Source organism: Penicillium verrucosum, assembly GCF_028828655.1.
Source record: "Penicillium verrucosum strain IBT 35672 chromosome Unknown utg000003l_segment0_segment0, whole genome shotgun sequence".
NCBI classification, from domain to species: domain Eukaryota; kingdom Fungi; phylum Ascomycota; class Eurotiomycetes; order Eurotiales; family Aspergillaceae; genus Penicillium; species Penicillium verrucosum.
Genome location: NW_026643212.1, coordinates 1,921,522 through 1,946,328, shown reverse-complemented (window position 1 = coordinate 1,946,328; position 24,807 = coordinate 1,921,522). Strand labels below are relative to the sequence as shown.

The following is a 24,807-nucleotide window of genomic DNA, read 5'->3' as shown; positions in this document are numbered from 1 at the left end:
AGGCAGTAACTGAGGCCCAGTTATATAGTTAGTAGTAATATTGAACCTAGGTGATGCCTTATAATGCCTTAGAATCGATATATAAAGAGACAACCAGAAAGACAACTAGAAAGATAACAAGAAATACCCTAAGAAGAACATCCAAAAAAGAAGATCTAGTAAGATGTCAGTGTATGTAAAAGAGAAGGTGTAAGGCACTAGCCAATGAGAGAGTTATGTGACTGTGATCCCTATAGTCGCCCCTACAAATCAACTATTCAGCCGCAAAGTTCGTGCAGGATCACTTGATCTATTAATGCAGACTTTTACTGATTGGGGGATGCATAATTTCTTGCATATTCACCTATTTGGTCTCACATACATCCCAGTTTTGCTGGAAGCCCCTTCAATCATAATAATATAATATAATTCCATTTAGTTGGTCACTCCATAAATTACCGAATCAAATTTCCATTACTCCGTATACGCTATCCAAATTGCTCACCTGGAAGTTGGCGCTGCAACCGAGGATATCGTGACGGAGGGCGTGCATGGGACGGTAAGGAACTGCAAGGAGGCTACGCTAGAGACATTTGGGGGACCGTGTACATTGTCGGATATGACGACTATGATATTGTGTTTGGAGAAGAGGAAGATAAATGTGGGATATAATTCTGCCTGGTCTTATTCATGGTATGAAGAGGATGAGATAGAGGAATTGGGGTCAGGTCAAGGCCAAAATATAAGGGATCAGATGGTACGTGAGAACTACGACATCCAAACAACCCTTCGCTGTTTATCAATCTACTATGTACTCAAAAGTATGTGTGCATCGACACTTCTAGGCCCATTCATTACCTTACCCACTTTTTCGCCAAACTGCTAGCTGATGGTTGGGCCAAGCAAACTAACGTCATCCATAACATCACCGAGCGATGTTAGGTAGTTGACGTCGATCCTGGTCCGAACAGTTCCCCCACAGGTCGAGAGTTTATCGAGGGGATAAACTTGATACGGGGAATGGATGAGATGCCAGCCAATCGGGGCAGATCCGCTTGAACGCGTTTACAACATACGGTAGCTTTACGGGCCTGGGGATCATTATGACTATCGCTGTGCTAGAAGGGAATGTCAGATGTTCCTTCGGCCGAACAATGGCTAAAGTTCTATAGTGACGTCCTCCAGGACTTTGTATATACGAGTGTAGGTTTGGTGTTCTGTTCTGTGTGCTGTATGGCTTCCCGCGTTTTCCTTTCTTGTTTTCTTGTTCTTATAACTCAATTTGGTTCAAGGTTGACGGACATAGGTTATATATATCGATAGCCATTTGCCAATTAGGTGTACTCCGTAAGACTAGAACATATCGTGTTGGAAAGGGTTTCCGTATATAAGAATGTGACACGATGGTGAAAACTGAGCCGATCGGCGGGTAAGTGGCAAATCAGCATATTTCCACCAAACATAATTCGTCTCCAGTTTCCTTTGGATTCCATGAGGATCATGGTTCCACACCCCAATTTCTCGGGTTTGGGGCCTGCGTTAGTTCTCCATTGATATTAATATAGATTGAAGATCAGGATTCTATGCTTGGGTATGTATCATGTGACCGGGGTTACGCGGCAGGTGAGTCACTTCGCTTGACCTTCCGACTTAGGCGTCCAAGAATAGAGTCATGTGGGGAATTTGGGGAAGTGAAGATTTCAAAATGAAAAAAGGAATAGTTAACGAATTCCTATGCTGATATTATTATTCGAGTTCTTACGGTGGAATCGGCAAGGTAGATTGTCCAGCAAAAAAAAAAAAATATTATTGGTTTCTTGGGAATTATGTAAAGTGACATATTGTAAAAAAGTAAAGTTATGTACAAGGGTTCCTTTTAGTGTGTTCATTATGGGTCATCAAATCGTAATATCGTGTTGGTTGTAGAGGATGAGGAGAAAAGGTCGGTAGTCGAGAGTGTGTAGGAGAGAAAGGATATTAAAGAGCGAAGGCGGGTTCAACCCGCGATTGGGGAAACCATGCAAGATCCCCCTGTCCATAGGTGTTTGGAGGTCGCCTCAAGACAATTGCGACCCTTTTCCAAAAAACCATGCTCGGTGGAATTTTCAGGCGTCGTTGGTGATGCCGGGGCTGCCGGGGTTGCCACCACGGCGACGGGCTCTGATTTTATTGATATTTGTTCGGTGGCTTCGACTGGAGTCTCGTTGGCCGGAGCCCTGTTCCTGAGGACAGGCAGTTCTGTGTTGATCTCATCCACGTCGTCTTCATCATCGGTGTCTTCAAAATCAAATGAGCTGATGCGAGACTTCATATCATTCTCGGTCCAGGAGACGGAACCACAGTGCAGGCGAAAGTGAGCCACGCAGCGGCGAAGGTCGGGGTCTGGTGCGGTAGCTTCACGAGCGAGTTTCTCTTTGGAAAGGTGTGTGAGCTTGTAAGGAAGGGCATTTCGGTTTGCCATAGGGGGCCAGCGTTTATTTTGGATAATTGGCACGGAGGCGGTTGGTTTCGGAGTCTTGGGAGTTTTTTGTGTAGTGCCAGTGTTCATGTTGTTGTTTTAATATGGGGTGATCATAGACTGGGGTGTGAAGAAGATTGTATAACCCAGGTAGATTGAAATATGTGATATGTGATATGTAATTTGACTGGGAATTGGGAGGGGAAGTCCAAAAGAAAAAGGGTCAAGAGAAAAGATGGGAATAACGAAGTCTTATACCCGGAAGAAATAATGGGGGAACTTGGTCCAAGCGCCTTTCTCTCGAGGTGCCGTGTCACCAGATCACACGAAACCGGTTCCAGACCTCTCTGATGGGTCGTCCTGTCTTTTTCCTCTTTTTTTTCTTTTTCCTTGTTTTGCCCTCTTCTTATGACTTGTCTATTATTTTTTTAAACTCTTTTACCCCAGAAAATGAATCAATTATTTATTAATTTATTTCTAATTTGATCATTTTCCCCAGTCTAACATAGAGGGAAGAAGAAAAAAAAAAGGGATTTCCGGTGTACAAGAGTAGCGGCTATTCGGACCCTCTAAAATGGATGGGCCCCAGTTATTTTGATCATTTGATGCTTCGAAAATTTTTCGGTGGAGACTCTTCTGCGGAGCTTATCTTGCTTATTCGCCCCTAAAAGAAAGAAAAAGAAGGGAAAAAAGGAAAAAAAAGGAAAATACAAAAAAACGTTGCATGGGGAAACTCACGATCCCCACGGATTACTCTCCTTGGAAATCCGAACCCCCTCATCCTTCGACGTTTGCATATTTATATGAAAAGAGAAGGGGAAAAAAAAGACTGGCTCTCAACTTTTATTTCTCTTTTCCCTCTAAATAAAAATAAAATGCAAAATCTTTCTTATATAGAACTCTGATTACCAAGGCCGATTTCCCTTAGAACACCCGTGGACAGCCCATCGTTAGGTGACTCAGCAAGCCCTCTAGTCCCGGCCAACCCTGGATACGATAAAACATTCAGTTCTTCTTCTTCGAACCCAAGAGATCACCGCATCAAAATTAATAATAAGTGCCCCAAGCACCCATCCTGTCCCCGTGAGCATAATAATGTGCTGGACAAAGAAGATCCGTACACCGACAAGTCCAAACATTCCACATGCGAGTGTTGAATATGCCCCTCCTGACGATCTTTTGGAATCCGCCGAAGACGGCTCTGATCCTTAATCGTCTGGTTACAATACCCGTGCAACGGAGGTGCTCCAGAACCCCCGCTGTAAACCTACACCAGCTCCTTCCGTGGACACCAACCAAATAAGCCAAAAAAAAAGGTGGCGCCCCAAGTTAATCCGTCGACTCCATATGAGTTTATCCTTCCAACGGAAATAAAGCAGTGGTAAATTATCCTGCCGATACTTCCTATTTCACTACGGCCCCGCTTGGAATAAAAATAGGAAGCCAAGAAGAAAAATACAGGGGTTCTCTTCGGTCTATTGTAAAACCTGAAGCCACACATAATGAAATATATAATAAAAAATCGTACAATAAACTTACAGATTAGGATGCAACGCCGTTGATGGCAAGTGAAACAAAAAAGGGGGAAGAAAAAGATGGCCAGATCTACTGCAGGAGACCCCACTAATTTCAACATGTTTAGAGCTATTGCAGCCACCAAGCCCGAAAAGTCGAAGTCTAGAATCTCTTATATAAAAGGCTGGGCACTTGGAGATGCTTGGAAAGCAGGTTCTGTCCCCGCTACTACACGTTGGTGGGGCCCACAATGCTTCTAGCGCCAGCGCCTCGAACTAGTTCGCGTCGCTTTACAAAGTAAACTAATGAATTGTCAGCCATTTGGGCCATTTGGGCGGTGCATCCCCTAACGAGGTACGGAGTAACTGATGACTTGTCTTTACGGTCGCAGCTAGAAGTTTCATGTAAAACAGCACATTGCTATCAGGGGGCATCTACAATCAGCGAAATATCAGTCTCAAACCGGAACATCATCATGTGAAGACGCAGACCGTCGACCATAAGTGATCATCAGTCGATACTCCATACTCCGTATTCCGTACACATAACCACAATAACGATCCGATGCGCAGTGTACTGCGGGCTTACGTAGTTGCTCCTAATTATCTAAAACAAGCTGCTAAAACAAGCTGGTCCTGCCATGCTACTGGACCCTTTGCATGTTATCCTCAGTTTCCTACGGCTTGTGTCTCGGTAGAGTTGGCATCCAGACCCCGCACCTTCGCCCTCGGTTCACAACATTGTTGCATTCTAGCATTCTAGCACTACAATGTAAAGTTCACCCCCTTACTACAACATACATTCGAAATATCAGTCCAGTTGTTTTGCTCCGTGTTGATACAGATAGACAGTAACTTAGGCGGCTCTGCTTAGGTCCCCAGCCGTTCTGCGGGAAATCCGCACTTGGCCACCACTCTATTTACAGCCGCCCTCCTAAACCTCAACCTAATATTTGTTTTTCGGTCTGTGCGTTCAGGCATAATTTCTGACACTCTTATTGTAGACCGACAATTGTATTGTTGTCGATGTCGCTTCTCGAGATAGACTTTTATCCTACCGTGGTTCGGATCCGGCCCGGCTGTCTTACCAGGATCTCTATGCTGAGTCTCTCCTTCCTCCTTCCTTTCTGACAAGGCAAAACTCCTTGGACATGGAAAGAGCCGAGAACTCTAACTATAGTGCTGTTCCATGGACGATATACAATGACATTGACTCCTACCTAGCTCTTTCGGGTGTGCGGGTCTCTGTGTCTTTGTCTCCCTCCCCAGTTCTTATATATCAGGCCTTTTTCCGGGATGGCTACGGTAACTCAACCATCAAATTAATCTATCCTTTGAATATATAATATCTTTAAAAATTTCATCTCTCAATTCATCGTTCTTACGCCGTGGAGATAGATATCCCGCCTTTATCCATTGCCCCGTCTTTGATGGGTTTCTTATGATTGAGACTCGATTGAACCACAGCTATCTACTTCGGAATATCGCTGCTTTTTGATGCTTTATGAGAATCATGGTACGTTCGTACGTGCAACACACATCATACATTGTATCTTGCAAAGACAGTCATATCCTACTGTAGATCCCAAGAAAGAATGTCTACTACGTACACACAAACTCCTACTAAGCCAATCGTGTAACATCTCCCTTGAATACTGCATGCCCAGCATAAACTACTGCACGACGCCCGATGGGCCTTACAAAAAACCCCTCTCCTAGGTTTAGCGGATTTCACACCCTGCAGATCTTACTTGGTCTCGTCTCTGGGTCACGAGCACTCTACCCCGGGCACTTCCGGCTACTGCTGTTATTGCAGCCCAAAACAATTAACGAATCTGATTCAGGCTAATGCATGCACACAGGCTTGAGAACTTGCTCATCAATGCCCTAGAAAGGTCTCGTCTCCGGGTATCTGGCATACTGCTGCAACTAAGCCAGTTGCTGGGCTTACTAGGGTATACAATACACACAATGCAGCAGAAACAGCGACAAATATAGCTATAAGCGCCGTTGGAGTAAATCCTCGTCACATAGTAGTGGGTCAGGACAGAGCCCCAGCCAAATCGATAAGCGCAGTCTCTCGGAGTTACATAGTATCTGCAGTCTTCATTGTTACGTTCAAACGCCACAAAAACAACTTTCCTGATTTTCGGGTTTGGGATTAGCCCGTATTGCATTGTAGATCTGCGCGCCATAGTATACAGTATGAATCAAGCACTGCTGTGTATCCCAATGTACAACTATAGTCGCCTGTTCCAGTCACATTAACAGCCACGAGTCAAACTAGTCTATATAAACAGACAAGCACACTATTCCCGGTTTTCTAAAAGGTTTGAGGGCTTGGATAGATCTAAAGCTATGATATCACCACTTCAGAATAACGCGTGGCCCCGACACGCAACTCTCAAGGCAGCCTCAAGCATACTCATTATATTAAGTTGGAAGTAATTCCCCAATTCGCGCCTTGCTTATGATATGTGAGTATATATGCATCTTACACGTGCTTCTGTCTGTTTTTTTCTCTACGCAAGTCATAACTGCTAGTTCTTGGAATTACCACCACCACTATCAGAAGCACCATGGGCTAGATTGAGACACAATATGCGTGCGTGCGTCCCCTACCCATCGGACGACAGCAAGTTACCTCCAGAAATCCAAACACTTAGCTTCCAAAGGCGTGGTGATAGCCACTCTCCGGGGATCTGTTATGTCCTAACTCTTGGTCGGAGCTATATTTTCCCCTCGTTGTCAATAGTAGAGGGAAACTATGTTATAATCAAAGGCTCCACATAGAAAAGTCTCTTGCACAAAGTAATGCTTTTTTTTACCACCTCGTGTACACCCAAAAAGGCATATGAGAGACATCCGAGAAAAACATCTAAAAAAAAACATGGCAAGGTCGCATAAGCGGTCGACATTTCTAGTGTTGCATCAAGAGGGAAATATTCTAAACTTTGCTCAGAGATGGAGTAAAAAAGCAAATTGGTTGGAGACGCTATTGGATATATCCACTTTAATATTCTCAATACCTTGTTGTGCTGACGAATTATGTTCTCTTCAGCTTATATCTGTGTCAACTAACTGGCCTCGGATGTGATCAATATGTGTATGTCTCCAGGAATGTAAGGGTGGACAATGATACAGCTTGGAAGTGACCAGGAGGTGACGGTAAAGCGGTTGTCGTCAGTTGTCTTTGAATTCACATTGCTTACCGCCCATTTCTGTTCGATGAGATTGATAGGGACATATTATCAGATGTACGTATTTGTCGACACCCAGCCGGCGAAGAGTAAGTACATAACCCAATAGATCTGCGTAACAAAGAACAAAAACGCCACTCGGCGCGAGTTGACGGTTCACAAAGTCAATACCAATCCTTTGTTTAAGGTGGTAATTAAGAAAGCATGTTGCATCCGGAACATAGCTCGACTTGGCCCATTCGCTAAAGGACACAGGTGGATTATGCAAGGCTTAAACTAGGCGTCCACGAGAGAATAGAGATCCAGTCTTTCCCTATTGGAACTACAGGGTCACCCTGTGCTCTGTGAGCCTGGCATAGATCCTGACATTTGTGTGACGGGAAGGGAAAGCCGGCACCGAGCGTGGGAAACGGCAGCTCTGCAAGACCGGGCTGCTGTGAGACCTAGGACAGCGTGTATGATTATGTGGGCTTTTTCCATTTCGAACCTTGTACATTTTGCAATATACTTCATGGAGTAGTCCGACTGTCGCGACGGGCGTTATTGTGCAACGATACTACATCTTGCTCTACCTTGTACAGCCGTTGCGGTTCCCGAGTATATGAGCGAAAACCAACTCCGATTTGGGAGATGATTTTAACATAAACAGTATCGTGTGCACTATGTATGATTTGGAAATTATGTTGATTGGAGCATTTTGGGGTAGCTTTGCTTTTCTAGTTGCGCATGGGCCGTTCGTTGATCGACTACTTAGGTAGTTCCGTTCCATCTATGGCGACTTCTGCAGGTCATCCGCTCGTCGTTGGACAAATCAAAGGCCTTAACTTGGCTTTGGATAATTCATTGTCTGAGAAAACACTGATCCCCGGACACGAGGCTTTGCATTTATATTGCAAATATGACTGTTCGATCCACGTTGTAACCCCCATATCATAGTAATTTAACCCTTTTTTCTAGTTCATTATAATGCGAGCGTATCCCATCGTCCCCTGAATTATGAGCACATATGTTCTCTGAGTAATACTCGAATTGAACATTCCTGGTTTGAGCTAACTAAATCAAGTCTCTCACAATGAACGAGCATGGTCCCATGTTCATTCATGAAGCACTAGGTCTAAATGGTCACTAGCTCCGGTTAGGCTGACAAGATGCGGCCTGAGCCCATGTCTCTCACTCAGTTCCTTATATTTTTATTTAACGGCCCCTCATTATTGCCTCCTCCGAGAGATTATCGTCCGAGTTGTTGAATATCGGCATAAAACAAGAACCATTTGAGGATCAGGTGGCTAATTTTCCATTTGGTATTTATTCTTTTTGACATTTTTCATAGCTTCCAGTTCGTGCTTGATCCGATATAATCCGACCTCGCATATTAGTTGCTTTGCTTCGGATTGGACCTTAAGCTCCTGCATACTACTCCGTACATTAGTCGACATCGGTGAGAAACACATATATCCTGGTATCATCAATAATACCGTGTCTCCTCTGTGGGGTTCATTATCTAGGGGGCTTTGTCAGGGATTCACTCGTCATTCTCACGCCTTGCTTTTTTTCCGTCTATAATTTTAACCCCAGTTAGCTGTTCAAGGCACTTCAAGTTACACAATACATGATCCAGACTGAATGGAAGTACATATATGTAATCATAGCTCTATCCGAGGTCTATAACAGTGCCTAGACTCCATCCCATGTTGTGATGGACCTTGCTCGAAATCGGAATAGGAAAAAGGCCATTCAGGTACAACTGAACAAGGTTATTTGTCATTTTATACACTCTCTCCATGGCCTATACTCAAAATCATGTTCTCGATTGATCAGCAAAAAAAAAAGAATATTGGAATCGGGATATATAAATTCAAGAACAATACCAATACTTCAGATGTGATTGACCTCGTGATTGGCTCCAATGCGGACAAGTCCCTGAGTACTCTGTAATCCGTACATAGTTGGAAATTTCAAACCAAAAGAGCGTTGTACTCTCTTGTGCTACGGTTGCACCTTGTTTTTTTGTTTTTTTGTTTTTGTTCTTAATAATTTTTATTCTTTTTCCTTTATTGTACCTCCTGCATATGTCTCGACACTGTTGCCCGAAAGACGCAGGGTCCTTCTCCGTGTTTCTCAACCCATATCGTGGATTCGATCGCTGTGCCACTTCGGAAAATCGTCCCTCTTTGATTACGTTGAAAATATCAAAGGTAATCAAAAGAGAATAAAAGCATCATTTTGTTTCTATGCTTATGCTACAGCTGAGTGCTACCATTCATGATCCCATTTGTCTCCTATCAAGCCTGTTCGTATATTGGCGCCGTACCCGCGACGCCCAGAAGATCACAAAAAGATCCCCATACCCTCCGGGTTCCATTCAGATCAGATCCCTTCAGATCCCTTTACCCTGGCCAATATCCGATCAATATCCGATCAATCTACCTATTACGTGAGGACAAAATTACTAGTATCCAACACAATACTCCAATATCAAGTATTCAAATCCCGTGTATATCTTTTACTTGTTACGGGGGGCTCTTCAGGACAACGACTTGGCCTAGCTTCTACAGAACCCAAAGCATCTTCAGCCTGCGGGAATTAGACCAGTTTTTTGTCTGATTCGGCGCCACTTTCTTTGCAGCAGACTTGTGAGTCTTGATTGTTTCTGCTCGTGACCAATCACGAGACGAGTGTTTTCTTCTTTTTTGATTTGATTTGTTTTTTTTTTTTTTTTTTTTTTTACATTTTCCTCGTTGCCCCCTACAAGACTTTTCCCCGATAGAGAATTAATAGAAAGAGATCAAAATCTTGTTTTACGCAAGATTACCCATTCCCAGTTATTAACAAGTCGATATCCTCTCTTGTTCTCTCCCAGTTGGTTGTGGAACACCTGAACAATCAGGCTCCAATATTCACCGCCTCGAGTCCCTTCCCCTCTCAAACCCAAGTTCATCCGAGATCCTACCTAAAAGACCCCAAGCTCCTGACTTGACCTAATTCGATCTACCTTAGAGGTCCGAAAGTCTTGCCTGGGCATCTCCTGCTCTCTTGCGCTGCTTTTCGTTTTGTCTCTACCCGGATACCTTGCGTGTTGACTTGACGCGCCATCTTGCGACGGGTGCTCTAACCGTCCGACCTTCGAGCCGTTATGTATGGCACATCTCACTCCTTATCTACAATGAACGGTATGGATATCATTGATGGCTCGGGTACCATCGATCCCGCAAACTTGAGCAACTCCGGTGTGTATCTTATCGCATTTCTTGCTACCTTGGCCTCGCGCCTTTCATTTCCTATTTCGTCCTCGGTCACAAATTCTCGCGCGCGACTTGTTTTCTTACTTGGTGGAATGGATCACATCATCCTACTCATTCCCTCCTCTATCTGTGTATTCCTTTCCCATCGGTGCTTTCAAACTGATACCCCTCCCTAGTCTCTGTTGCCCTACCAGCACATTCCCCTGCAATAGCAAGCCCCCGTGGTGTCAAGCGTAGTCGCACTCCAGACCGCATGGGAAATGGACATGTCGGAAGGGATCAGGATGATGGTACGTGCGTGGGACGGCTTTGTCAATAGGTTCTATCCAGAACCGTGTTATATTCCCAGCAGCGCTTGCATCTTGCCTAGTCACAGCTTCTACACTTCACAGGATGGATGCTAACATTTCCTTGTTTGTTTTCCAGAAGAACAAAGTCGCCGCAAGCGCGGCCGTCCCCCAAAGACACCTCGCCCAAGTTCTAGTGAACATGCAATCGCAAACACACCTATTCAAACACCTCAAATGCAAGCACGCCCACTGTCGCAAGCCACCGCCGGGTCACCATCTCTTGCATCACCGGACAGCAAGGGCACACCAACAAAATCGCTGGTCAAAGCGCTCCCTACTGTGAGAGATCACACATCAGACCAGCTGAACGAAGAAGGCGATGAGTACATCCCGAAAGAGTTTGATGAAGCAGGAGAGACCAAGGCAGATCCCATGGGATATCCGCAAGGTGGCCGTGAGTATAAATGCCGGACATTCCGTGTCCCCCTCCGTGGAAGCAAGCTATTCATGCTTGCGACGGAGTGTGCAAGGGTATTGAATTATCGGGATTCATATCTTTTGTTCAATAAGAACCGATCGTTGCATAAAATCATTGCTTCGCAAATCGAGAAAGACGATCTTATCCAGCAAGATATCCTACCATATTCCTATCGGTCCCGCCAAATCGCTATCGTATCCGCCAGATCCATGTTCCGACAGTTCGGGAGCCGGGTGATTGTGAATGGCCGACGGGTTCGAGATGACTACTGGGAGACCAAGGCTAGGAAGCAGGGCTTTACTGAGGATGACCTCGCAGGTGAGAAACGCCCTGGGGCGGCTAAGGCTCGGGATGGTTCTGTCTCAGAGCCTGCCACAAACCTGTTGCCGGCGCTACCTCACAACGATGTTGTCTACAGTAATGCCATCGAGCCCTTGCCTAACGGGCTCTCGCTGGATGCTTCTGAATCTTCCATCCCCCTAGCTCCACTTCCCATGATCCATATGTCGACAACGGATGACCCGCGGCTACGGGATTACACTGTCATGTCTCGTGCACGCCAGGAATTGACCGGACAACCTTACCACGACCGCACACAAACTAGCTCAGCAGCCGACCTCATGAACCAAGCGCAACACACATCTGATTTCAACAAAATGTTGAGCATTCAGCGCAGTTTCCGCCAAAAGGGCTTGGATGAATTTTACTCTAAGCCCCGCGAGGCCCCAGTCTCAGAGACCCAGTCTAATACTGCTCTTGAATCGGGTTTATCTGTGTCACAGCCTGTTCAGGTATCACAGGTTCCCTCGGCGGGGATCCCAAATCCCGCTCATACGCAGCATATGCTCCCTCAGCAGGTTCCCATGCAACCTAATCCAATGATGGGTGGGCAACCAGGCTACCCCCAACAACCTCATCCACAATCCGTTGGACAGTCTCCCATGAGAATTCCACCAACCATGCAGCCCGCTCTTATGCAACAGCGGCCCAACCCATCCATGGGTGGCGGTATGGGCCAAGCTCCTCCATATGGATATTCACCGCAACAGCAGCAGGTATGGGGACAGCCACCCCCGCAGCCACAGCCGTCCCCGTTACCGTCGTCAGGCCACCAGGGCGTTGGAATGTCTCAGTATGGTCAACAAATGTCTGCAGCTCCGCAACAGACCCCATCTCCCCCTCGGGCATCATCCTCAGCAGCAACAGCATCACCAGTCCCCCCGCAACCAACAGCGACAGTCAATACCTCAGATGCCCCAGCAATATTCTCAAATGCAACACCCCCAAGCGGCACAGGCTCAGGGTATGCAGGGCATGGGATATCCGGGAGCCAACCCGGCCGGCTATCCGGGCATGGCACGACCCATGTACCCGCCCAATCAGGCTCATGGTGGCCAGCCCTTCATGGGTGGAAACCCTCAACAGGCGGGACTTGCAATGAATATGGCAGGCAATGGTATGCCTGGATGGCCTACCGGACCTGGTGGCCCCATGCAACCCGGACAACCTCAACCCGGCCAGTCTGGCAGCCCCTTAGGAGGTGGGTGGTCGTACTAGCCTGCGGTGGCCGGCGTTATCTAGATTGGCGTTTTCTTTTTACCAGCTTTTACACTATCATCTGATGATTACTGTTCTTCACTTTCGCCACATGCTTTCATTCATATTCTCCTTTTTCCACTGTTCCAGTGTTCTACTGCATTCTTCGCTGCATCACATGGAGAACGATGTTCGGTTAATGTTAATCTGGGCCAATCAATCTTCCTATACCCTTTGTTGAGTTGTACTTAGTCGAGGTACCTATTTCTTTGTTTACTTATTCTTCTTTCCTTCTTGTTTTCTTAGTGTGTCTTTACTGGCGTTGGGTCCTTGTACTCGGCGTTTATTCTACCCTTTTGGACAGTGTTACAGGATTATGAGTATGTATGTTTTTGTTCTGTTTCTTGTACATGGTCGATAGAGGGTGAATTGTGGACAGTCTAGTTTTCTTGTGCCTTGGCCGAGATGTCTAATCGTCTCTTGGCTGTTCAAAGAAATATGTGACCCTTGTTTACTTGCATCTGCTTAGCACTATGTATTCGGCTTCTATTCTTGTTTTTAAATCCCATTTTACTTGCCTCTGTATCAATTCTTTTGCGGCTTCGTTCTTGTCAATCATGTATACCTGTGAGGTGACACTTTCTCTTCTCGATGTACTTAGTCTCCACTGCTCTCTGCACTTTATTCCTTCTGCCGGTTTCAATTGAAATGGGATTTCCACCTTATGTGGGTGTTTTCTTTCTCATATATACTACCTACTTTGCTAGTTTCAAGTTGATCGCGAGCGTTCCTTGTAGTTAGACCTAGATAGACGGTTTGATAGAGTGCTCCATCGAAAATAACATCAACGATTCATTGCTAGGTTTTTATCTCGTTTTATTGCCGTTTCCTGGTACACTGATTGATATATATATATATATATATGGGGTGTAACAAACTGAAGTCATCCATGGTCAAGAACGGAAAGGAGCCTCGGAACGGAACCAAAAAAAAAAAATACAAACGTCCCCGGGAAGGCTTGAACTTCCAACCTCCCGATTAACAGTCGGACGCGCTAACCGATTGCGCCACGGAGACTTATTTGATAAGAGACCTATAAAGTTTTGTAACTATAAGCAAGTTCCTACTACTATGTCCTTACCATTAGCCAACAACTCTAATATTGTAGCATGGTATCATACACAAATTCAAATTCCTTTATCTAACAATTATGAAATAGTTTAAATCTCCTATCGCATATGAATACATCTTTATTTCCAAGCGCAAACGGCAAAATAAAGGTAACTTTTGGTTTTAAGTCATTATCCCCATGAAGATATATATATGTCACTGTGCTGTCTTGTCAGACAGTATCCCTTGATCACCATGGCTATCAAATGCCACACGAACACAGCCTACACAGCGAAAAAAAAAGGCAAAAGATACCACTAATAGACACACGACAGATCCCCACCCCTCTATAGGAAAGGGCTTCGTTAGACCCGAACTCCGTAGCTAACCAATCAGTCACTAGACATAGTTTATACCTATCGGAGTTATACATATACTATATATATCAAGTAAGGATATCAGTACCAAGACATATCAGGATATAGAGGCAAGCAACAATAAAAGTTGACCGGCTAAAGGGGACTGACTATATTAAGCCGTAAGAGCAAAAGTAACCTATACCTAATAAACCTTAAATCCAGTGGTATCTGCTCGAGTGCCACTAAATCTGCTTTCTTATCCTAGAGGACCTTTTATATATATAGAAAACCAGGGGCCCTAAATTAGATCCTAGGTGGACTGGGTTGTTACTACCACTACGACCTAAACCAGATAAACCAAGATAACAATACTTATCCAAATCAGAACAATCCGAACCGGTATCAAGGGCACCATTCGCCTACTATAAGAAACTAATACTTATACACATATGCCTCGAGTAATACAATAGAAGCGGAATGGAAACACCATAGACTACCTAAGTGCCTGTTGTCTGTCACATCCACAGTTAACATCAAGTAAGCCCCATTATCGCCAGTTACTGTTTAGCGCATCTGAATAACCGGAGCCCACTAAGACCTAATACCAGACATCGAGCAGAGCAATACAGAAATAGCGTATCTAGTATACAAATCGAGATCATCTGGCACCATAATACTATAGCCATAGATTAATTACCTGGCAGTAGTCAATCGGGTTCTCTCTATTTTCGATATTCCGTAGTCAGACCCTACCAGCATCAAGAGTATATATATTTCCCCTTATCTCTTAAAAATGATCGAGACATACATAACATCCCATTATGATCTCGACTGAAATAAAACCTCTAATACATTACCCGATAAAGAAAGGCTATGTGCATCCATGGATACACCTGGTGTAGTGTAACAAATAAAGTTCGACTTGGAGTTTAAATGAACCTCTACCCACCATTTTATGATCCGAACTCCTTTTTTAAAAAAAATAAACCACAAGATATAAAGACGTACGTCCTCCTCCTTCCTGTAAATGAATTAAATAGATTTTATAAAATTTATAAAAAGTCTAAAAAGCAAACGTCCCCGGGAAGGCTTGAACTTCCAACCTCCCGATTAACAGTCGGACGCGCTAACCTATTGCGCCACGGAGACTTATTTGATAAAGAGCAACCCACTTCTATGATATATAAAGGGAATCACCTCATATAAGATCGATGGTGGGTTGTAGATATTGACGGAAGGAATATTGACGGAAGGACAAAAACGAACGGAATAAGAAAGAGCTTGAACCCATTAGGTTCTAAATTCCCAAGGGATTGAAATGGGTGAGATCTACTCCACGCATTCTCCCGAACTTTGCAGAGCCAGGCTCCCTTCTCTACCCTGAAGTAACTATGTAACTAACTATGTGTTTAAATAACCAACTACTTGGGTACCTATGTAGGTAATTAACTAATTATTTACTAAATTATGTAGTAATTAAATAGCTTCTATTACTCGCAGTTTTAAATAGCTCTGCGCTCGAACCACCACTCTCTGATACCGCAAACCCACCTACCAATATAAGAAAGGAATAATCCGTGAAAAAAGAAAAGAAAAATGGAATCAAAGAAAAAGAAATAGAATAAAAGAAAAAGAAAATACACGTGCCACGTCTGGAGATCAAGAGAGATCAAGACAACCAGACGTAGAGTGAAGAGAAAATTCATACATACATTCCTGGAGACCTTGACGACCAGGTAAAAGCGGAGTACGGTACTCCATAGCCAGTTGTCAGGTAGGTAGACACCTCAAGGGAAAGCCTCAAGGGAAAGCCTCAATCATCTCGGAAACTTCTTCGCAGCAGTAAGCCCAGAAATAAGAACAGCAGTCACAAATCATGAAATCGCCCCCGTGACCTCTTTGTCCTGTAAAGCTTGCCCGCTAACTATGTATCCCTCGATTAAGGGACCGTGGGTTGGTGAGGCGGTGGGAAACTACAATACATACATTTAGGCATTTCCCTGCGACAACGGTTTGCATTCACCAATGATTTCCACTCTGCATAAGTCAACCAGTCCGGGCCATGCATGGTCGAGAATGCTGCTGGGTGCGATAATGAATAACCGATGTGCTGGGCACTGGTCCCAGTCCTCGAGTAGCCGCATCCTTCAACACTAAGCCAGGAGAGTTTACAAGGAGGAAGCGCCGTATGACCACCAAAGACACTCTCCCAGGTACCCGTCATGAGCCGAATGTCGGTCAATTGAACGCGACGCAGCTCATCGTGAGCTTGTATGAAAATCTTCTTGAGGGTTTCATGCTTGATTCTCACACCTTCAAGCCGGAAGCTTTTCAGTCTAGAGAAAGCATCTGCTTTCAGATCAGACACATCAAACCAGGCACGGGATTCCAGGTTGAAGACCTTGAGCCGTTTTGCATGGGAGATAAGTTGGATGAGATATGGAGCAAATGGATCGAGTGGATACCTGGTCTTGATCACCGAGCGGGGCCATTTCGGATGTCTTCTGCCATCAGAGCCAGTGCTGTCATTAATAGTGATGTGTAGCTCTTCGATCTCACCGAAAATGTCGGTGAAGTCCCTAGCGTAGCCGCTCGACTCGAAGAAACGAGCAAATTCCGCGGTGGTTGGCAAAGACAGATGGAGACACCTCAGTCTCGGGACAGACACAAAGCGTAAAGTGTTCACAAGGGAGCTTGTTAGCTTGGAAAGCATCAGTGGCGTCATTTGTCCTTCCTTACTGAACGTGTCCACAACAGTAGGGGACTGCAATCGGAATGTTTGGATGTTTTGGAAACGACTGATCAGGACCGGAAGAGCTCCTGCTGCCAGGTCGTCGATGTATCGATCATAATCCAGTCCGGGTAGCCATGATCCCACGAAACCAAAGTGCACGTCGCGCACATAAAGGGCGTATGGGCTTTCAGAAATCTTCAGAATGCTATCGAGAGGTCGACCAGCAGAGTATCCGACAACTGCCTGGATGTATCTAAAAAGGAGAGGGGTCGCAACCCGGTTCCAGATTCGGTTCACCAGTCTCAAGGTCGAAAGGGTCTTTTTGCTCGCCGGGTGTTCCAAGTCATCGTCATAAATGAAGTCAAGTTCCTCACTTGTGAGACTAGTAAGGGTGGCATAGAAGACCTGATATAAAGTTAGCCTGGTTTAAGCCCCATTGATTTGACCCGGTGTAGTACTTACTGTTTCCCAAGCCTCATACGGGAGCGATGGCTCTCGTACCAAGTACCGGAAGTTGCCAGAGGTTTCACCAGACTGCACGTTATTAGAAGTTGTTCGCGAAGAAGAATAATTCGAGTTTCCAGATACGCGTCTGTTGAGCGAGGACGGCGTGTTGGAAAGCGTCGGAGTGGGGGAAGGACTTTCAGTCAAGCGGGGAGTCCTGCGAGTGGAGGTGCCACCAAACAAAGAGGTGTAGGAAGAGGAAGCCCTACCAGGAGCACTAGTAGGACCAGCATCACGTAGAGCCTGCATAAGGCGCGAGCTGTTCAGGGCCATCGCGGCCAGCTGCACCGATGGTGAACTGTCCAAGGTCATCGCAGAGACCCGCGATGAGGGCGGGCCTTGCGCCTGTGATGGATTCATTTCTGTAATTAAACCCGAGAAGAAGCAGCAAGAACGCGATACGAATAAGCGGGTTTACCAAGGCCGTCCACGAAGATGCTTTATGAATAGTAAACAAAGCAGTAGTGGTTTGTTGTGATGAATCTGAGTTTGTTATGAGGGACCGGGCGGACCTGAGGCACGGGGCGGTACTAGGCCTGAGGCAAGTAGAGTGCTGATACACTATGATAGATGCCATCCTATTCCGCTTAGAAAATGAAACTATCCGCAGGTAAAGTAAGTCGGTGTACAAGGAAGAAGTCGGTGTACGAGGAAGAAGCACATGTTGGAAGGACATGGTACTGCGCCTAACCGGGACTTACCTGAGCAAACAGCCCTACCTGCACTGTGTCACTCACACTTTAAAGGATTGACCAATCATAATGAACCACATAAATTGTTTGACCAATCACAAGAAAGTACGGAGAAAAATGCCCCACCTATCAAGAGCCTCATGGAGTTCCAAGGTTTTCACTCTTCCCAATGTCATTTTCACAACAATGCAGTTGTCACTCTCGGTCGGTTTATCAATTATGCCAATCCCATAACTATTAACCGTTATAGATACGGCACTGTGTTGATCTATCCAATTCATACTCTCAGTAGTAACCAACAGAAAGCCATTGTTCCAGAATCCACTAATGAAGCCACCGGCACTGAGATTACCCACAATCAAGTCTCCGTGGCGCAATCGGTTAGCGCGTCCGACTGTTAATCGGGAGGTTGGAAGTTCAAGCCTTCCCGGGGACGTTTCTTTTTTCTTCTTTTTACTTGCTATCTATCGGTCATTTATGACCTGTGGCAATTTGTACCTTTTTTTTGCCACACAAGGGCCTAGGCTAGGGTAGGATAAATACCAAGAGATGGGATATTCCCAGAGATATTCGATAGCAGATTTGAATAGACATTGAAGAAACACCAAGATGTTACAGAAGATATTTAAAAGACATCTATCTGGAGGGCATCTTGGAATTGAATATCATGGTCCTCATACTAGTTAGTATGATATGGATGTTAAGCCAAATGGATTAGTCACCAATTGGAACCATGGAATGGCAGAGGCCGCATAAGGGGCCAATTACTTGTATTGCATATGTTTGTTTTTCCTTGGTAGTGTCAAATGTCACCACAAAGCCCTTCGTTTGAATGTAAGCTGGGTCTATCCGGCACAAGAAAAAGCATTTAGCTAATCTACCTAACCTAGACCCCCTAAAACCCGGTAGCCAAAGGCGTCGCAACAGGCGCCGCACCGGAAGGACAAACACAAGCCGTAGCCGATGAAACCGGTGGCTCTGTGCAATGCGGGCTCACCTCCCAAGGCACAGAAGATGTGACGGGGGCCTTGCATCCGAGTTTCTCAGCCTTGACCAACACCGGAATAACGGCACCGGTATTCAACTTGAAGGTCCGGTGACCAATAACCCTTAGAATAGACGAGATTTCACCCGAATGTGACGTAATCGACACAAACGACTCCTTCTTGGACAAAGTAAAGAAAACATCCCCCAATGCTTCGGCACTCCGAACATCCTGTGCGCCACTGGTCTCACCAGTAACGCCATTCCACAGCTCATCCACCTCGGTGAACCCGTGCTCAATGGTCCAGTGCGGGAACAGGTCGTGAATGTAGCTGCGATCACGGCGGTGGTCGCAGGTGTGCACGCTGATACCTTCGCGGAAGAGTTCCTTGATGGTCGGCTTGAAGTGCGCGCCGTGCTTGGGTAGATCCAGGTTCCCGAATGTTAGGTTGGCGGTTTGCAGGGTGCGTGTCAGTGGGCTGACGTAGTAGTGGTCTGGTGTGTGGATTCGTTGTTCCTTTATCTCTTTTTGCCAGAACTCGTTTGCTTTGAGCGCTTGGGTGATACCGCCGGGTGTGAGGGTGGCGTCTGCCCAGCTTGCTGTGCTGTTACCATCCAGTTCGGACCAGTAGCACTGAATGGAGATAGTTAGGTTGATCCTAGCGCAAGGTTAAGGTGGTATGGAGGAACTTACGTTCCACGCTGGGGTGCCATAGTAGGTCTCGGCAGCATTGTGCCACCCTTCCCCATGTCGACCAAGGAACAGAACCTTGTACTCGATGTGCGGGGGAGATTGATCATTCAACTCGGTGACCTGGTTATGGAAGCGCTCCCATTGGGTTAGAGACTCGTGTTTCTTGTTCTCCTTGTCTGCGGGATATGTGCGGCCAATCAGGCCGAAGTTCTCCGCCGTCTGAACATGTTAGTGGACCGAATCAATGACCAGTTAAGGCATCGACAAAGGGATAGTTTGTGAAGTAAAAATATTATTAATTCGGCTCAATTTGCGGTTCACTTACATAGTCAAATGTAGAGGCATCAGTCGACTCCTCATCCTGCAGAAAGTAGCCTGTGACTGCAGAGTAATTGATAGCGGATGCCTGCACGACAGCTAGGCCCACAAGGGCTGAAACGAGGATGGAGAGTCTCATTTGAAAACGGAGATACACGGGTTTCAACTCCAATGTTTCAATAAACAATTTTGTGTTGTTTTTCTTTCTTCTCTGTTAAGATGAGATCGACAAATATCTTCCTTTTATATTCAGGTATCAACCTTGGAAGACTACCTAGGTAGCGCACGTGGTGCTTAAGGTTGCTGCAAGTGCGTTCCAGACGGTTCCGGACGACAACCTATGGTCTGGCGCACGTGCTGTATCCATGATTGTACGACGTACGGAGTACGGAGTATGGACTCCACACAATGTGGAATAATATATGTCCGGAATATGTATTCCTACGAGCGAGCCAGAAAGGGCAAGTCCGTTTGCTGGTGGATCATTATTTTGTTCTCGGAGATTTACTTCGGACAAGTGCCAGAAAATGTAAGAGACCAACCCCTTTTTTGATTGAGAGATATGAGATAGTATAGATACGTAAAAAAATGTATGTATCATGGAAAATGTCAAAATAAGTCGAATGCTGAAGCCATATGCAAACCCAAGTCCAAATCCCATCCACAAAAACCCGATTCCAAATCACGGGTGTAAAAAAGAGGTCAAAGACAAAGACAAATAAACATAATCAAAGTAGAAGATAAAAAAAGGTCTCGAGGTTCCCGTGAGGGAGCCCGGCGGAAATTAAAAGGTCCTATCAGACACCAAAAATAACAAATAAATAAATCCCAGGCCAATAATCAACATGCAAGGAATGCTCCAAATATGTAAAAACACGGTAAATACACCCCCAAATAAAGAGACACGAAAAAAAAAAGTATATAGAAGACATAAAGTGACAGTGCTTCTCCGCGCACGGATGGTTGGGTAGACAACATCTCCCTTATAAGGGAAAGTGTAGGAAAAAGAAGGTGAAAGCGAAAAATTTGCGAAGTGAACTCGTCCCAGACCAAAAACACCGAAAGTTGACGCGTATTTCTCATACATCCATAGTGAGGGAAAGATCAACGGACCCTGCCCCTAGGAAGGGTAGTTACTCGGCGTCGTGTTGTTCGCGAACGTGTAGGCTTTCGGCTTCTGCATCGATGGCAAGTGATGGCCACCAAAGTTGGTATCGTGCTCTGGGAATTCATGCATCATAAATTCAGGGCGCTTCCTCTCTGCGAGCTCGGCAGAGCCTGGCATGTCGGTATCTTCGATCGAATAGATCAAAGACGGGGAGCCAGAGACCGATTCCATGCCAAAGGCCTGTCCGGTGTGGTCGGTGGTCGCGTTATAGCCCATGGGCGAGACGGTGGTCGAGTGCGGTACCTGGAGACCCGACGGGTACTCGGGCGAAGATATGGAAGCAGTGTCGGCCCAGCTGCGGGCTGGCATGGGAACAGAGTCACATGTGATATACTCAGGGAAGGAAGATACATGAGCCGGAGCTGACATCGGCGGGGCGACGTTTTGGTAAGGGAAGGGGGAGTAAATATCCAGTGGTGTAGCAGGAGGTGATGCCATGTTGACCTGCATGGGTTGAGAGGTAGGGAAGAAGTGGGCTGTGGAGTGGGCCGACAAGCAGTAGTTGCTATCCGTGGGGGAGGCAGGCATGAAATGCTGGAGGTCTTGCGGGGTCAAGGGAGTTGGTGGAGCTAGGCTAGTGGTCGAGACCGAAGGTCGCAGCATCTTCTCGGCCTTCTTGATAGAGCCGGAATCCGCAAAAGTGAAATTGAGTGGAGACCGTTGGGCAGCCGACGCCTTTCTCACACCGGCATACCGGGAGTTGAGGCTTTGAGTTGACTTGGATTGTCTCATCGAGTTGCCGGCACCGGAGTTAGGCATACGAGCGGTAGGCGAGAGCGAGGACATCGAGGTCGAGTTAGCCAAAGGGCGAGTTCCTGAGGTGCCAATGGCAGCGGGGCGAGGGCGCTTGCGGCGTGCAGCAAGGTCGAGCTCCTTACCGGGCTCTTTCCAGCAAGCTGCTTCTACCCGATCGACAGATTGAGACAGCCCAGATTGGCCGGTAGTACAGATTCCGATGCCCTCCAATGAGGCAGTCAGCGCATCAGAAGACTCACGACGTGTGACCGAGATGTCTGGTGCCTGCATGGACATCGGATATTGCATGTCTCCGTAGACAAGGTTGTTGTGTCGTGATTCCCTGTCCTCAGACCATTCTTCCCTGTGAGAGGGCAGGTGGTTCGAGTAGACGTCCAAGTTATGCTGCATAGAGTGGGAAGGGTTCGACATTTCCGCCATTGGTTGGTGGCAATTGGAATATTGGGTCTGCTCTGTGGTGCTATATCCCACATTCTCATTGTGCTCGCCGGATCCCCACGAAGCTGGTTCTTCCTTGATACCCGACCAGCCCGAAAAGGAGGAGTTTATGTTGGCAAGATTTCCATGGTCACTAGCTGGAGTGACCGTTTTTGGCGGTGGCATTGATCCAGGGGACACTGCTTCTTCCTCTTCCTCTTCCTCTTCTTCTTCAGGAACCGACTCGTTCTTGCTCCGGGGGTTGATCCGGCGACCGAATCGATCCCGGGCAGCACAAGCAGCATTCAGCGCTCTCTGCAAGGACGCAAAAGTTGCTTCTCTTGCCGACTCACTCTTTGTTTTGTGGTGCTTGGAACGGCTGGATGTAGAATCTGTCTTGGCATGGCCACTGGATGTGGAGGTAGGTGTTTTCTTAGGAGTAGCGGATTTTTCCAATTCCTCAGTGGCAATCGATCCCTTTCGAGATCCAGACAGCTGGTCCAAGGTCTCTGATTTCCGGCGAGCAGCCTCTTCGGCCTCCGCCTTGGCCTTCGTCATCTTTTCGAATTCCTCCTGGCGTTTCTGTTGCTTGGCCTTGGCGCGACGGTTCTGAAACCAATTCTGTTCACTGGATTAGCTCTGAGTAGACAAGAAGGTTTCAGCCTCTAGTTGTACGTACTGCCACACGAGGCAGACTCAAGTTTGTCTGAGCCGCCAATTGACGCTTAACGTTGCTGCTTGGTTTCGGATGAGCCTGGAATTGGGCCTCCAGGGTTTCAACTTGTTCTTTGGTCAACCGAGGTCGCGACAGATTTTCCGTGTATTCGTCGTAGTCCATAATCGGTTGATGGTAGTAGTCAATCATCTCCATTGGCGGGTGAGGGTACATGTAGCCGTCAATAGGATGCATCATCGGAGGAGGCACCATGGACGGGTCATATGCCATGTTTTGGTCCATTGGGATGCCCTGGTGGCCCTGGTAGTTCCATGAGGGGTGGATATAACTCATGGCGTTCTGAAGAGGAAAGTATGCAGGTATAGGAGGGAGGAAGTTGTGGGAGGAGCGCCAGAGAGATAGAGAGAGAGAGAAGAGAGAGATGGGGTTGGAGATGCTGCACAGGAAAGTAGCAGCTTCGAGGGGTGGGGTCTATATCATGAAGTAGATTCGGGGGTTGGTCAACCTATAGCGATGGAGACAGGGACCTTGATTGTAAATGTAAAGAATGGCAGTACGGACAGTCCGTGATTAAGAAAAAGAAATGAGCAGAGGTAGCTTGTGATAGTGGTCGATGTTAAGGAGAGACTCGGGATTTAGGGACCCAAAAGAGTGTGCATGGAAAAAGAAACCAAGAAAAAAAAACAAAAAGAAAGAGCCCAAGGAACGTAAAGGAAAGACTGTGTGGAAAAGGAAAAGGATGAAGAGAAAGAAAGATGGAGTTTAGAGGCGCCGGGGGGAAGATCGGGGGTGACGGCTGGTAAAGCGCGGTACAGAGCTGCCGAACAGTTTGGTATGATTGGCTGGCGGGCGGGTATTGTCCAGTAACGGGTGGTAATCAGATGAAACAACCTTTGCAAAAGGTCTGTGCCTGTACTGGACTTATGTACTATGAATACCCGGCTTACCGGTACCTGTACTTCAATCGAGTATAGATATAAAATAAAAAAATCATATTTAGTATTGAAATACATATTAAGAATTAATCAAAAAGAATTGCAATGGGAAAAGCAATTCAGATCTGGGATCGTCTTCCTCCAAATCTACGGAGTAACAATCCAATGATGCGAAGAATACCCACACAAATTGAAGGCTGAATTACCTCCCCACCGTCTTTCATCCTTTTTTAGCCCGTGGAGTTGCGCTACCGCCCGCTCGGTAGGGGGTGGCGGCCTGACTCTTGCATCAGAGTCACATTTTGATTTGATTTGAATATTCTTTATTTTTATTCTTATTTACGATGTATCTTTTTATTTATCTTTTATCTTTTTGGTTTTATTATTATTATTATTTTCTTTCCAGAATAGAGTTGGCCCAGAACATAATTCCGATCCCGTCCAGACTTCCCTCGTGAACTCATTCTAACATGGACGTGTGACTGAAAAAAAAAGGGCATCCGAGGATCCATGGAGCCCTATCTGATCGATTAGGACATCTCATGAATATTTGTGGGAAAATACCGGTCTACCTGCTATAGCTTTGGATGTACCTACATAAAATGTAACCAGTACATCGTATAGTAAGCTTCGGGGTAAACAAAGGTGAGCCAGGGTTCAAGTGCGGAGAGCCGAGTTTGGGTCGGATGCCCTCCCGCGGTAATTTAATATACGAAGTGATACACTATGATACACTCACATTGATGGGTCTTCAGGGCTTGAG

General features: G+C 46.1%; 5 protein-coding genes across 5 annotated transcripts; 1 reads left to right on the top strand and 4 right to left on the bottom strand.

Moving 5' to 3' along the window:
• Positions 1 to 1,975: 1,975 nt before the first annotated feature.
• N7516_008419 (uncharacterized protein) lies at positions 1,976 to 2,527 on the bottom strand (the record flags this gene model as incomplete). The annotated part of the gene is made up of 1 exon (XM_057221138.1): positions 1,976 to 2,527. The coding sequence occupies one exon, from the start codon at positions 2,525 to 2,527 to the stop codon at positions 1,976 to 1,978; it is 552 nt and encodes a 183-aa protein (XP_057071410.1).
• Positions 2,528 to 10,188: 7,661 nt separating this feature from the next.
• N7516_008418 (putative nuclear localization protein) lies at positions 10,189 to 12,718 on the top strand (the record flags this gene model as incomplete). Its single annotated transcript, XM_057221137.1, has 4 exons — positions 10,189 to 10,378; positions 10,570 to 10,683; positions 10,820 to 12,375; positions 12,401 to 12,718. The coding sequence occupies exons 1-4, from the start codon at positions 10,285 to 10,287 to the stop codon at positions 12,716 to 12,718; spliced, it is 2,082 nt and encodes a 693-aa protein (XP_057071409.1). The 5' UTR covers positions 10,189 to 10,284.
• A 3,387-nt stretch (positions 12,719 to 16,105) lies between these two features.
• On the bottom strand, positions 16,106 to 17,764 carry N7516_008417 (uncharacterized protein; the record flags this gene model as incomplete). The annotated part of the gene is made up of 2 exons (XM_057221136.1): positions 16,106 to 17,305; positions 17,363 to 17,764. 2 exons carry the CDS (start codon positions 17,762 to 17,764, stop codon positions 16,106 to 16,108), a joined length of 1,602 nt encoding a protein of 533 aa, XP_057071408.1.
• Positions 17,765 to 18,991: 1,227 nt separating this feature from the next.
• N7516_008416 (phosphoglycerate mutase family protein) lies at positions 18,992 to 20,231 on the bottom strand (the record flags this gene model as incomplete). The annotated part of the gene is made up of 3 exons (XM_057221135.1): positions 18,992 to 19,714; positions 19,775 to 19,993; positions 20,100 to 20,231. The coding sequence occupies 3 exons, from the start codon at positions 20,229 to 20,231 to the stop codon at positions 18,992 to 18,994; spliced, it is 1,074 nt and encodes a 357-aa protein (XP_057071407.1).
• Positions 20,232 to 21,212: 981 nt separating this feature from the next.
• N7516_008415 (homeobox domain-containing protein) lies at positions 21,213 to 23,442 on the bottom strand (the record flags this gene model as incomplete). The annotated part of the gene is made up of 2 exons (XM_057221134.1): positions 21,213 to 23,054; positions 23,113 to 23,442. 2 exons carry the CDS (start codon positions 23,440 to 23,442, stop codon positions 21,213 to 21,215), a joined length of 2,172 nt encoding a protein of 723 aa, XP_057071406.1.
• Positions 23,443 to 24,807: the final 1,365 nt, after the last annotated feature.